Raw genomic sequence first — 13827 nt, 5'->3', positions numbered from 1 at the left:
TCACAGGTGGGATACATCACAGGTGGGGTACAGGTGGGTGGGATACATCACAGGTGGGGTAGAGGTGGGTGGGATACATCACAGGTGGGGTACTGGTGGGTGGGATACATCACAGGTGGGATACATCACAGGTGGGGTACATCACAGGTGGGGTACAAGTGGGTGTGATACATCACAGGTGGGTGGGATTCAGCACAGGTGGGATACACCACAGGTGGGATACATCACAGGTGGGATACATCACAGGTGGGGTACAGGTGGGTGTGATACATCACAGGTGGGTGGGATACAGCACAGGTGGGGTACAGGTGGGTGGGATACATCACAGGTGGGATACATCACAGGTGGGGTACAGGTGGGTGGGATACATCACAGGTGGGGTAGAGGTGGGTGGGATACATCACAGGTGGGGTACTGGTGGGTGGGATACATCACAGGTGGGATACATCACAGGTGGGGTACAGGTGGGTGGGATACATCACAGGTGGGGTAGAGGTGGGTGGGATACATCACAGGTGGGGTACTGGTGGGTGGGATACATCACAGGTGGGATACATCACAGGTGGGGTACAGGTGGGTGGGATACATCACAGGTGGGATACATCACAGGTGGGGTACAGATGGGTGGGATACATCACAGGTGGGGTACAGGTGGGTGGGGAACAGGTGGGTGGGCCACGGGTGGGTGGGCAACACGTGGGTGACACAAATCCATAGCAAAAGTTGAATACATCACAAGCTTAAACCACAAGCCCCCCCCCCCCAAAAGTTCTAGTCAACATACCCTCTGTGCCTTGCTGTCTCTTGCTCAAGTTCTCAAAGTCCTCCACATACAGCTTGGCAATTTTTTTCCACAGGCCTCTGCATTTTTTGATGTTGCTGTGGTCCGCATCCCCCTTGTCCCACAGGGCTGGTACCTGCTGCACCTGTAGGATGAGGTCTTCTGATGTGTAGGGCCTCACCCCCTCGCTATCAGACAGATCCTGCTCCATATTGCTGCCAAAGAGCTCCAGCATGAAGTCACTGCTGCTCCACTCTGTGAACGCTGGTGCCATGTGGTCCCCATCCAAAATGGCCACCATACCATAGAGTCAGCATAGGAAGTGTGGTACAACATCCGGTTTTTATAGCCAGTGTGTTGTGCGCTCTCCGGTTCTCATTGGTTTCCATTGGCCGGATGCAACATTCCGGCTCCGGTCCGGATACGTCAGCCGGACCAGCCGGACCAAAAAATAGCGCATGTTGGAACGGACGCCGGAGTCCGGATCCGGTCCGGCTCCGGTCCGGACGAAACGGACGCATGTGAACGGTCGCATAGACTTTCATTGCTATGCCGTGCGTCCGTTTCGTCCGGTCCGCATGCGGTCCGGCTCCGGCACGGCTCCGGCACGGCGATTCCGGATAGCAGCCGCTAATGTGAACCGGGCCTAACATGTACTAAAGTGACCAGAGGAAACAATCCTTATAAGCATCTCCATAATGGAGTGCTTCCTGTGTTAGCTTGGGCTCCACCCTTTGTATCCTCCTGCCTAGCTCTAATCCCATTGGAGGACAGGAAGTTGTACTAGGAGGCGTGTGCGTGGCTCATGCAGCATCACCCGCATGTAACACATAAGGAGGAAGTCCTTCAGTGTGTAGGTGGGTTGCCTAGTAACCAAGCCGTACAAAGAGCCGTGCTTTTACCATCCCATAACATATTTAAATGCCGTGCAATATTAGGCATACAGCTATTCCCCCATGGGTGCTTGCCACACACAGCTGTGCAATATTATGCATACAGATATTCCCCCATGGCTGCTTGCCACACACAGCTGTGCTATATTATGCATACAGCTATTCCCCCATGGGTGCTTGCCACACACAGCTGTGCAATATTAGGCATACAGCTATTCCCCCATGGGTGCTTGCCACACACAGCTGTGCAATATTATGCATACAGCAAAGTTGCTGTCAAAGGGGAGAAGATGACAACTGAGGGTATGGGAAATAAAAAGGGGGAGATATTGGAGCATACAAGTGTTAAAGTGCATATGAGCATCCTAGAAATATGCAAAATCAGACAAATACAGTGCAAACTGCTGAATATAAAATTCATATAAAAATGCAACACAAGTGGAAAAATAACCAACGTACATAATAAATATTTAACCAGTTCCGGATTCTCGGAGCGTATATACACGCCCCTGAATCCTGAAGTTTATTCCATGGAAACGGCCGCTCATACGAGCGGCCGTTCCATGTCAGTTCACGGAGGGTGTCTCCGTGAACACCCTGCAAGCCGATCGGCGGCTCGCAGGGTAAATGTAAACACACGGGGAAGATCTTCCCCGGTGTTTACATGTATACGGCGCTGCTGCGCAGCAGCGCCGTAGAGGAGATCGGCGATCCCCAGCCTCTGATTGGCCGGTGATCACCGGCATCTGATAGGCTAAAGCCTATCCCATCAGGCGCAGGACGGAAATCCGTCCTGCGCCGCTCACAGGGGGAGGGAGAGGGAGGGAAGGGGAAGGAGGCCAGAAAGCGCTGCGGAGGGGGGCTTTGAAGAGCCCCCCCCCCCCCCCGCAAGCGCAAGCAGCCGGCGGTGATCAGACCCCCCCATCAGGACATCCCCCTAGTGGGGAAAAAAGGGGGGGAAGTCTGATCGGCCTGGCTGCTAGCTGATCGGTGCTGCGGGCTGGAGAGCCCACGCAGCACCGATCAGCACAAAATGTCTTGGTATAGAAGTGGTTAAAGAGACACTGAAGCGAAAAAAAATATATGATATAATGAATTGGTTGTTTACTATGAAAAATAACTAGAAGATTAGCAGCAAAGAAAATATTCTTTATACTTTTATTTTCAGGTATATAGTGTTTTTTTCTAACATTGCATCATTCTATAATATGTGCAGATTACACAACACTCAGCGTTCAAAATGATTCTTTCAGAGCAGTCTGTGAAGTAATGACCTCTCCTCTAGCAGATAAAAAGTAAACAGTACAATTACAGTTGAGATAATAAAAGTCAGATAACAGCCCTCTCCACGACTAACTTAGTCGGAGAGCTTAATGGCTTGTTTGCATAGAGATAACAACTGGAGTTTCTCAACTCTTCCTGTACTGGAAACAATTACACTGATGTATCTGATCTTAATGTTTTATTTCTTAGCTGTACTACACATACAAATCATAATATCATCATTTTTTTTTCGCTTCAGTGTCTCTTTAAAAAGATGAACAATAGGCCTCAAGTTGGCACTGTTGCTGTGTGAGAGAGAATATATAATGGGAACCTACAGTATGGTTCTAGAAGGTATAGCCCAAAAGCAGAGAATGCCCATGGATCAGCATCAAGGAGAACAAGAAGTACAGTCATGCAGCTGGCTATAGGTGGAGAGCTACAATCAGTGACACCTTGCATTCTCAAGCAACTTAATAAGTCCCCCAGCAGGGATAGACAGCAAACACAGGCGCATGGACCCCCGATGCCCCCACCCCAAGACCAACACACCACCTAACAAGAGGCACGTTAGCCAGACGTGCAGCGGGGAATGAGAAACCTCGTGGTGCGAATAGATCCGCCGCCCACCCACAAGAGGGGAGTCTCCTCATACAATCTGAAACCAAAGCAAAATTGGCAAACATGCAAGAAGAGTTATTGAGGGGCCCCATATCCAGAGTTATTGAGGGGCCCCATATCCAACAACCAGCAGGGCTCAAGTCCTTTCCTCTAGTAAGATAGGTAGAGTAAAACACTGCCCCACTAGATTGTGATGGAATGCCATGATGCCAGCAGCACAGGCAGTAAAGCACTCATGATAAAGTTCTCACAGGATGACGCAGAAGGAAGGCAAGAGGCAGCCATTGCCACCCCCAGGAGAAGAGATTATTAACAAAGATTATAGGCGAAAGGGCCACCCCTGATGGCTGCCATTGGATATCTCAAAGGCTTTGGCTATAAAACCTGCTGGATTCACTCTAGCTGAGGGGGAAGTATAAAGGCCGTAATGGCTGTCACAATAGTACCTCAAATGCCAAATTTCCCTAGACCCCTAGACGTAAACAACTAGACAGTTTATGGGCGGGGCGTGGCTGAGAGGGGTGCCTGTCACAAAGCTACCTGTGTGAGCATGTTTCATGTGATTAACAAAAGGTATGTTCCATTGCCAGGGAAACATTTTATATGGATTTCTGGTAACATTCTTCTCTTCTCCTACAGGTTGCAGGATAATAAGCTGCCCTCCAGTAGCTGCCCCCACCTGGCATCCGGGATAAGGAATAACCAGACTCTGAGGAAGCTGCACCTGTCTGATAACTGGATGGATGGTCCTGAATTCGGTGACCTGATGGAAGCTCTGCCAACAAGCCGGATAGAGGAATTACTGTGAGTAAAACAGCCCTGATTGCAGCACAGATCAGCAGAATTATTACCTGCAACTTCATTCCTGTCTTCCATTCTCACGTACCATAATAGTGACACCCATTGCAGTGACTGGGGGAGGGTTTATGTCAAAGGAGGGAGAGGAATAATACCGTATTTGTCGCCGTATAAGACGCACTTTTTCTCCCCCAAAAATGGGGAGAAAAAGTCCCTGCGTCTTATAAGGCAAAGGCAGGGAATCCCCAACTTCCGAACGCCCGCCGATACGAACCGCCGACCCGCCGCTATGTTGGTGATTCCCTGCCTTTTTGTCCGCTTCCCCGTTGCGCCTCCTGGTCCCCCGTGCTGCAGAGCATAGATAGCCGCAACTTACCTAATCAATGCTCCCGCGGCGACGTAAGACCTCCGCGCTACCCCCCGCTAGCCTCCTCTCCCTCCCCCTCGTCTTTCCTGCCCCCCCCCCCCGTGCTGGAATGTATGACGCGTCATCAATACAAGCCGGACAAACACAAGAGCGAGAAGTCGCGTGGAGACCGATGTCTGCATCCACCGCGGGCGCTTGGAAGGTAAGCTGCCGCCATACATTCCACCACAGGGGGGGCCAGGAAAGACGAGGGGGAGGGAGAGGAGGCTAGCGGGGGGTAGCGCGGAGGTCTTACGTCGCCGCGGGAGCATTGATTAGGTAAGTTGCGGCTATCTATGCTCTGCAGCACGGGGGACCAGGAGATGCATGGGGGGGGGGCATATCAGACGCATGGGGGGCATATTGGATGGATGGGAGGCATATTAGAAACACGTGGGGGGCATATTGGACACAAGGGGAGACACACAGGGAGACACACAGGACAGACACACATGGGGCAGACACGCTGGACACATGGGGCAGACACGCTGGACACATGGGGCAGACACGCTGGACACATGGGGCAGACACGCTGGACATATGGGGCAGACATGGGTTACACAGGAGCACACATCAGGACACATGGGGAGACACGAGGACACCATTTGGGCTAGAACATGTACAAGACGCTCCTGGTACATGGACGCATCAGGTTTAGTATGTATATTTTTTTTTCCCCTGGTTTTTGCCCTCTAAACCTGGGTGCATCTTATATTCCGGAGCGTCTTATACGGCGCGAAATACAGTAGTTGGTGTGATTGGTGGTCTAGAGTTCTGAATTCTGGACTTTACTTAACCACTTTATCCACCACTGCAGTATATCTGCGTCCTCTGTGACTTCATCTAAGCCACGAGTCAGTAGATATGCGGCTTGTAGCAGAAGCAGTGCTGTGCAGGATTGGGCTTGTTCCTGTGCACACTTCTGGTGCAGCACTAATTGGTGAAAGGGAATATATGTTCCCTGAGCTAGTGAGATTTATTTTTACCATTAAAAATACTTTTATTAACTCAGTTCATAGTGAGAAATACACACTGTAGCATTATTTCAGAACCCAATATTTTCACCATAAATTTGTGACAGGAACATAATCTAAGTTTTGTGATAAACTGTAACAATAGCCAAACAAAATTTGTGTGTTTTTTATCTATAGTAGCACTTCTGATTTTTAAACTGGAATTGGTAAAACTGAGAAATGTGGTTTTTTCATTTTTTTTCCATTTTATTTCCCCATTAAAATGCATAGAAAACAAAATTGTTTGAGGAAAAACATGCCATACAATGAAAGCCTAGCTTGTCTTGAAAAAAAAACCAAAAAAAAAAAACCCAATATATACTGTTATTTCATTCATGTGTCATAAATAGGAATACAGTTATTGCTGATTAAATAGGGACACAGCTAAACTGTCAACACTGCTCTGGTCCATAAGGGGGAAACAAGGTCTGGATGCAAAGTGGTTAAAAGACAACCGAGGTGACATGTGACATGATAAGATAGACATGTGTATGTACAGTGCCTAGCACACAAATAACTAGGCTGTGTTCTTTTTTCTCTCTCTCTGCCTGAAAAGGTTAAACATCAGGCAAGTGACAGTTTCTATCTATACTTTCCTGTCAGTAAATGGCTTCCTAGAGCAAGAAAGAGGTAAAAAGGGTCAATAATTCATAGATTTCAGCTCTAGCATAATTCAATGAAAGTGTAAATGAAACGGTAAAACCTTAAAAACTAGATTTAAATATAAAATAAAACAGTGGGATAGCTAACAAAAAAGTCATTTTTAGGAGGAGGAGGATGGATACAATTGTTTTTCTCATCATGTCGGGCGTTTTGTCAATGTTTGTATTAATCGTTAAAAATAAATATAAAAAAAAAAAATGTAATGCTCCTGGAAAAAAAATGGGAGGAGCTAAAAATACAAACACACGCCTAACTGTGTGAGCTCGTTTTTCGAGGTTTTTCCAAGTACTGGTTTAAACATGTAAATAAACGTAGACCAATTTGTAAAAATATCAATTTAATATCAAATAAATATTACAAGATCAAAACAATATAAAATTGCACTTTTTGATTTAACACAAAACTCGTAAGGTTATTCCTACAATGAGCTGGATCATACAATTTCAGTGATACAACCAAATTGTTGTTATACGCATTTATCAATAAGCAAAAACTTAAACCAATAGCAGTCAATCCAAATACAATGCAGAGCTATGAGTCATCAAATATGGCCACCGGCCATGTCAATCAATTTATCACAGGATTCCTGGAGACAAAATGGCTGCTATCAAAATCAAAAATGGCTGCTATTAAAAACAAGATGGCGGCTATCAAAAACAAAATGGCGGCTATCAAAATCAAAATGGCTGCTATTAAAATCAAAATGGCGCAGTCCAAAATCAAAATTGCGCAGTCAAAATAAAATGGCTGATGTCAGCTATACCATTCAATATGACAAATTTAGGATGACTCAGTGGTTATAACGACTGGGCGTTGCCCCACAATTGATATACAATAAACTATAAATGACAGGAATTTTCCCTCTGTCTGCAGTTTAACCTCCGCTGGCCTGTGTTACTACACAGAGCAAGCGGGTAACATATATATAATTTTGGAATAAAATATCTATTGAGTCATCCTAAACCTTGCTAGGCGTGGCCTGCACATACTGCGGCAAAATATCAAAATATCAATACTTGGAGGTAGCTTGAAATATCTAGCGCTTTTATCCAAAACAAGTTATGGAATTCACAGCCAGCGATTCTTGAACGATTGATTGTGTTTATCTAAAGAAAAAAATTCCCACTGAATGGGTTTTATCAAATATATGGAAAGGGCAATTCCTGTGCACTGGAAGAGCCCACTCCCTTTGGCTATAAATGACTATAAACTAAGAAAGACAATTGTCAATAAATCAAAAGTTCAGATATTCGTGCTGTGATAAGCCATATGACTAAAAAGAAAAAATTATAACTGGGTTCAAGTATAGTCACCAAGATGGCCTCTGGGGCGTATTCCTTTAGGCGTGGCTGCTTGCGATCATTCAGATGGCATGGATCCCTTATGTTCTGGTCTGCTCAGATCTCTTTGATGATTGATCCTCATTGAATGACCCCTCTCATCTTATTCCCTTCACTACCTATGGTCCTGCCCAGGAGATTAAATCTTCCAACCTATCACAAGGCAGTGGGAGTGATCAGTGGGAGTTTCCTATAACTAATCTTTAACCCAAGTGTAATCCTGGATTTCATCCTCTGGAGGTGCTGTTGGATAACTAATCATATTCTTAATGGGATATTTTGGAAAACTAAAGACATAATTTATAGTGGCATATTTAAAATTACCATGGATCTTTCATTATAACACATTGTGCATGTTAGCAAAGTTTTATATCTCTATCCATTAATATGATTGTCTATAATGCAACAAAGGTAAAATATATAGCATTTCCATATTATTATTGAATTGATTGTAACTAATGTATAAGACTTAATCATATAATATCTGTATTACTCTTTGTATGATACATTTCTACTCATAAGGTATACATATGAGTGAGTCATGTGTTATTCTCTGAGTCGTGTCCTTAGATGGGGAATTGTTTAACTCAGCCTGTGTTTGCTATGTCACCAAGTTTCTTGGCTTGCAACAATGGTTAATTTCTAAAATATACAAGCCTTAGAGATTGTATTCAGAGGTTCATCTATTCAGCAAATATATTTGCCTCTTGAGAGGTCTCTTCCATTGTTACTCAACTTCTCTTGTTTGGCAATTGTTTGGCCAAGCAAGGTAACTATGTTAACTATTAGTTATACTGTGGTCTCCTTTCTATTCACAAACACTCCTGAATGGCTAACTACTTGCTAACTAGCATCTGATCTTCCTTGAGACACACAGACTGGACAATTCAGCATCGCTTGGCAATATTAAAATAGACCATATATATTTCTAAATATTCAATGCACCTATGTTAACTAGAATCACCATACATTAAAAAGTCTTTGTCTTCTGTAACCTAAGGGAAGGAAATATTAGATTTTATTCCTATTTGATCATGTACAGTTCAGTTTATCAGAAAAACGTTATTCCGCCATATGGAAATCTCGACAATCAGGCTATTTTCACCTCAGATGTCCTTTAAACCCTGAGGAATGGGGCGCATGCGCGGCGCTCACGAGGCATGACGTGCACTCAGTGAGCTCCGTTCCTGACCGGAGGGAAAGAGGCTTCTAATCAGCAAACGAGGAAGCAGAACCGAGCTCTAACCACCTCGCCTCACGTATGATATGCCAGGGAAGGGATCCCGAGTCCCGAAGCAGAAAAAGCAGCAGCCAAAACTCACTCTGCCGTCGCTATTCTCTGCGAAGCCAGAACTGCGTAGCTCATCCAAGATGGCGGCGACAGCCCAGGAGCGTACATCACCCCAGCCGGCTAAAAAATCTAAGCTAATACAGACTGATAGCCCACCCCGGTCATCCTCGCAAGGAGGCCAACAACAATGGTCCCTGGGACAAACAATAACTCTTGGCTGACATTAAGAAAATGCTCCAGTCTGAGCTCACGCTAGCGGTAAAGGACATAACGGCCCAGATCACCGAGGTAGGCCAAAGGGTGGGAGTCCTTGAAACCCGCCTGGACTCACTAACCTCCCCGGCGCTCTATTAAGATCGCCAGGGAGGCTGCGGGAGGGTTTTTTTTTAATAAAAAAAAAACTATTTCATGCAGCCAACTGAAAGTTGGCTGCATGAAAGCCCACTAGAGGGCGCTCCGGAGGCGTTCTTCTGATCGCCTCCGGCGGCCAGAAGTAACACGGAAGGCCGCAATGAGCGGCCTTCCGTGTTTCGCTTACCTCGTCGCCATGGCGACGAGCGGAGTGACGTCATGGACGTCAGCTGACGTCCTGACGTCAGCCACCTCCGATCCAGCCCTTAGCGCTGGCCGGAACTTTTTGTTCCGGCTACGCTGGGCTCAGGCGGCTGGGGGGACCCTCTTTCGCCGCTGCATGCGGCGGATCGCCGCGCTGCAGCGGCGATCAGGTAGCACACGCGGCTGGCAAAGTGCCGGCTGCGTGTGCTGCTTTTTATTTGAGCCAAATCGGCCCAGCAGGGCCTGAGCGGCAGGCTCCGGCGGTACTGGACGAGCTGAGCTCGTCCAGACCGCTCATCAGGTTAATAGACACAGTGAATGACAATAGCAACCGTATAGAAGCCTTGGAAGCCAGACTTGACCAGGCGGAATCCAAGTTGAAAGACTACGAAAACCGCGCCCGCAGATCAAATCTAAGAATTCGCGGACTACCGGAGTCATTTACAGCTCTAAGGGAGGTGGCCAAGAACCTCTTCTCCTCACTTCTTCCACAAGTTAATGAAGAAATGTTCCGAGTGGATAGAATCCATAGGGCCCTGGGTAAACCCAGAACCCCGAACATGCCAAAGGACGTGATCCTGAAGCTCCACTATGGGGAAATTAAAGATCAAATTATGTTGGCGGCAAGGGACCTCACAAACCTTCCAGGATTACCTAACTCGGTCCATCTGTACGCGGACTTATCGCCTATAACACTTCAAAGGAGGAGAGAACTGAGACCAATCACCCTAACACTAACGCGGGAAAAAATCCGCTATCGATGGGGGGTTCCCCTGCTCCCTGAGCTTCACGCTGGAAAACCAAGCCCATACTATCCGCTCCCTGGCTGATGGAAAGGCAATATTAACAGCGGCCAACATAACCATTGAAAACGTTGCGGCCGACTCAGCATCTGTTTCTCTACCACAAAGAGGTCCACGGCCTGCGAGAGAATGGTCCGAGGTGAGACGCCGCTCTCCAAGACCATAACCTCACGTAAGATGTCAGTTGACTATACTCCCTCTAACTCTGTTTTTTCGCTTACGGACTGCACCAAGGAACTGTCTTTTTGCTTTTTTTTTTTCCCCTTGTCTTTTTTCTTTTGCCATCGGCTCTAAGGCCTAAACCAGCATGCGTCTTAACTATTACCAGCCGGGACTCACCCATCATATTCTCCATATGCGGACTAACTTTCACCCTTTCTCATGGGTCTTGGCCTGGGCATGTGTGGTGCCTATCTGCTTGGCCCATTAGACGCTCTTTGCCTCCGCGCGGATGGACGCGGGGGCCTTTGCGTGCCCTGGTTATACAGCTCCAGGGGTTGAGCACAGCGCGCCTTTGAGCATGAAGCCGATTGTGCACTCGTGACAACTGCAGGCCAATATGGCCCTCATATTTATATTCATGACTATAACTGTATTATGCTGTGAACCAGATGGCACACACGATATCCTTTTATCTTAAGTGTTGATGAATGTACCTATGGTTTTAACAGTAGCAGTGAGGCATTGTGATGGTTTATGGGGCTGATCCCTAGGTGGTTCCGCTCCCCGGCGCCGTCTGGGGGGGGGGAGGGGGCCGCGGACGTTTATCGCCCTTGGGCGGGGGGTGTCCCCCTCCTCCCCCCGGCCTCCGTGTTCTGGCTCCCCTCCGCCCTGCCCCCCCCCTCTCCGCCACATGTCTGGTGGGGTTGGGGGGGGGGCACTCTTGGGGGCGGCAGGGTGGGGGGGGGGCACTGCTTTGATATGTGGCGTGTGCATTTATAATAGTTGGTGTTGGTAGGTGGCCGAAGGGGGGGGGGGGCTGGTCCCTGGGAGGGGGGCTCGGGGGGAGGGGGGGCTGGTCTCTGGGGGGGGGGGCTGCGCCCTCTTGGCGCCGGGTCCCCCCGTGCCCCCACCGGGGGGCCCTCAGGGCGCGTTTTACAGCGCCCAGCCCTCCCGGAGGACGCCTCCGTATCATAGGCACGCGCGATAATCACTGATGATGCCCCGGCGTAAATACAGAATATTATGCCGTGAGAGCTTTTGGTATGATAAAGGGGATTAAAGGTTTAAGGTTTAAGGTTTTAATGTTCTCGTTGAAAATAAGTTTACTTTAGGTTATTTACTTTGTACTCCACTTAATAATATGTCCAAAGCATACACCTCCTACCTCCGGTGGGTAAAGTAATGTTGCCCCACTCTCAGAGGTTAGATAGGGGACTAGATCCCCTCACAACTTCTAAGTCTGCCTACCTAGGCAGAGTGACTCAACCCGTCCTCTTACGGGTTGATTGTCAAGTGAACACTCTCCCCAGGCCAGGGGAATACAAGATGCCTCAGACACTCCCAGACATATACTATTTAACTAAGTGTCACCCGTCCGGCTTTCTAGCATACCTGTTCCACCCCCTACATGGTCCTTAAAATACTATCTCATAATGTTAGAGGCTTTAACACCCCACATAGATGCAAAAAAGCCTTCCTAGATTATAAAAAACATAACCCAGACATAATATGCCTCCAGGAGACCCACTTCTCCTCCTCATCCCACCCAGCATTTCTGCACCATCAATACACCCAATATTACTTTGCAACTGCAACTAAAAAGCACAGAGGTGTAGCCGTTCTTATCCGAAACTCCCTCCCGCTAGAGATAACAGAAGTCAATCTGTCCCGCCGCCTCTCTGCCGCTACTAGGCCACCCACGTGGCCACCTCTTCTCCGCCAACTCCGACGCTCCCGCATCCAGCCGGACTTGCCTCCAAGACAAAGCTGCCTGCACCCGTTATGCTGGATGCTGACCCAGCCTCTCCACGCTCGGGGCTGCCAACCCTGTCTCCTCCAGCCCTGCGGTGTAGACCCAGCCAGCCTCTCCACCGCTCTGGGCTGGCTCCTGCCTCGGACTCCTCTCTGCATCCAAGCTGCTCTGGTAAGCACCCCTGATCCCTGCTGCTACCCTAATCATCTGGCTCTGCTTCAGGGCTCCGTTCCCTGTGTCCCCCCTTTCCTGTGAGGGAGGCCACCCTCACTCCACAATCTGCACTCTGTGCCCCCGGTCCTGCTGCTGCCCCCCCACCCACGGGGTACCCCTTATTGCCCTTCCACCTACTGGGTCCTGCTGCAAGTCATTCCACCTATCGGGCCCTGCTGCTGCCCTTCCACTCACTGGGTACCCCTTACTGATCCAGCCGGCCGCAGCCCTGGAAAATAAGCAATTTAATAATCCTTAAAGGAAAAGACCTGTTGTACAGCCGCAAAAATCCGGGAATTAAATCTGCAGTGTGTCCTGAAATAAATCTGCAGTGCAACTACTTCCTGCTTTCAGGGAAGAAGGTGCTGGGGCTACCCACTGCCCCAAAGGGGGCCCACCGCAAACTGCACCCTCACCCCTCTCCCGCCACCGTGGCTCCATGGCACTGAATCAGCTGCACCCCCCAAGTGCCACATGCATCACCACGTACAGCAGAGAGGAACTTCTGCAATGGGAGGCCTGCAGCCCAGCGACCCATGCACCCCTGTGGAACATAACCTGGGATCACATCAAGTTACTCACCAGGAAGGACAGGCGGGCCAGCAGGTACCTACGCCCCAGGGAAAAGAGGGCAGGAGTACAAGTGAGGCTCAAAAAGAAAGGCCTGCGGTCACCCATCCCAGCCATTCTCCTTTCTAATGTCTGCTCCCTCCCGAACAAGCTTGACGAGCTGCTCGTACTACTTGGCAGCAACCGATCTATGGGCGCAAATACCCCAGTCCTTTGTTTTACTGAAACGTGGCTGAATGACACCATCCCAGACAACTCCCTCCAACTACCAGGTTTCAACTTCTTCAGAGCAGATCGAGACAGCGCACTCTCCGGTAAACACAGGGGAGGCGGCATCTGCTTCTACATTAAGGCCTCTTGGTGCACAAACACATCCATCATAGACAACCGCTGTTCCCCAGACATTGAGCTCCTAGCCATCAACTGCAGACCGCAGTACTCTCCAAGAGAGTTCTCCTCCTACATTCTTGTGGGTGTTTACATCCCCCCTAGCGCAAACACCAAGATCGCGCTGGGCATGCTCAGCGACATCATCTCACGGTGGGGGACATCCCTCCCAGACTCCCTCTTCATCATCTGTGGGGACTTCAACAGCGCGAACCTCCGCACGGAGATGCCTCGCTACAAACAGCACATCACTTGCCCCACCAGGGATCATTGCTACACGGTCCTCAAAGACGCATACAAGCCCACTCGTCGGGC

The 13827-nt window shown here is 48.6% G+C and overlaps 1 protein-coding gene across 3 annotated transcripts in view; it reads left to right on the top strand.

The window, feature by feature from the left end:
- Positions 1-13827, top strand: part of LOC137532599 (NACHT, LRR and PYD domains-containing protein 3-like) — a 738694-nt gene that overhangs the window by 353512 nt on the left and 371355 nt on the right. For all 3 annotated transcript variants that reach the window (XM_068253288.1, XM_068253297.1, XM_068253308.1), the window contains one exon: positions 4198-4362. In XM_068253288.1, the coding sequence (XP_068109389.1) occupies positions 4198-4362 (165 nt within the window). The remainder of the gene's footprint in view (positions 1-4197; positions 4363-13827) is intronic.

The sequence above is a fragment of the Hyperolius riggenbachi genome, chromosome 1 (assembly GCF_040937935.1).
Source record: "Hyperolius riggenbachi isolate aHypRig1 chromosome 1, aHypRig1.pri, whole genome shotgun sequence".
In the NCBI taxonomy this organism is placed as follows: Eukaryota; Metazoa; Chordata; class Amphibia; order Anura; family Hyperoliidae; genus Hyperolius; species Hyperolius riggenbachi.
Note: the sequence above shows the minus strand (reverse complement) of the source record. Positions and strands in the feature narration are given on the sequence as shown.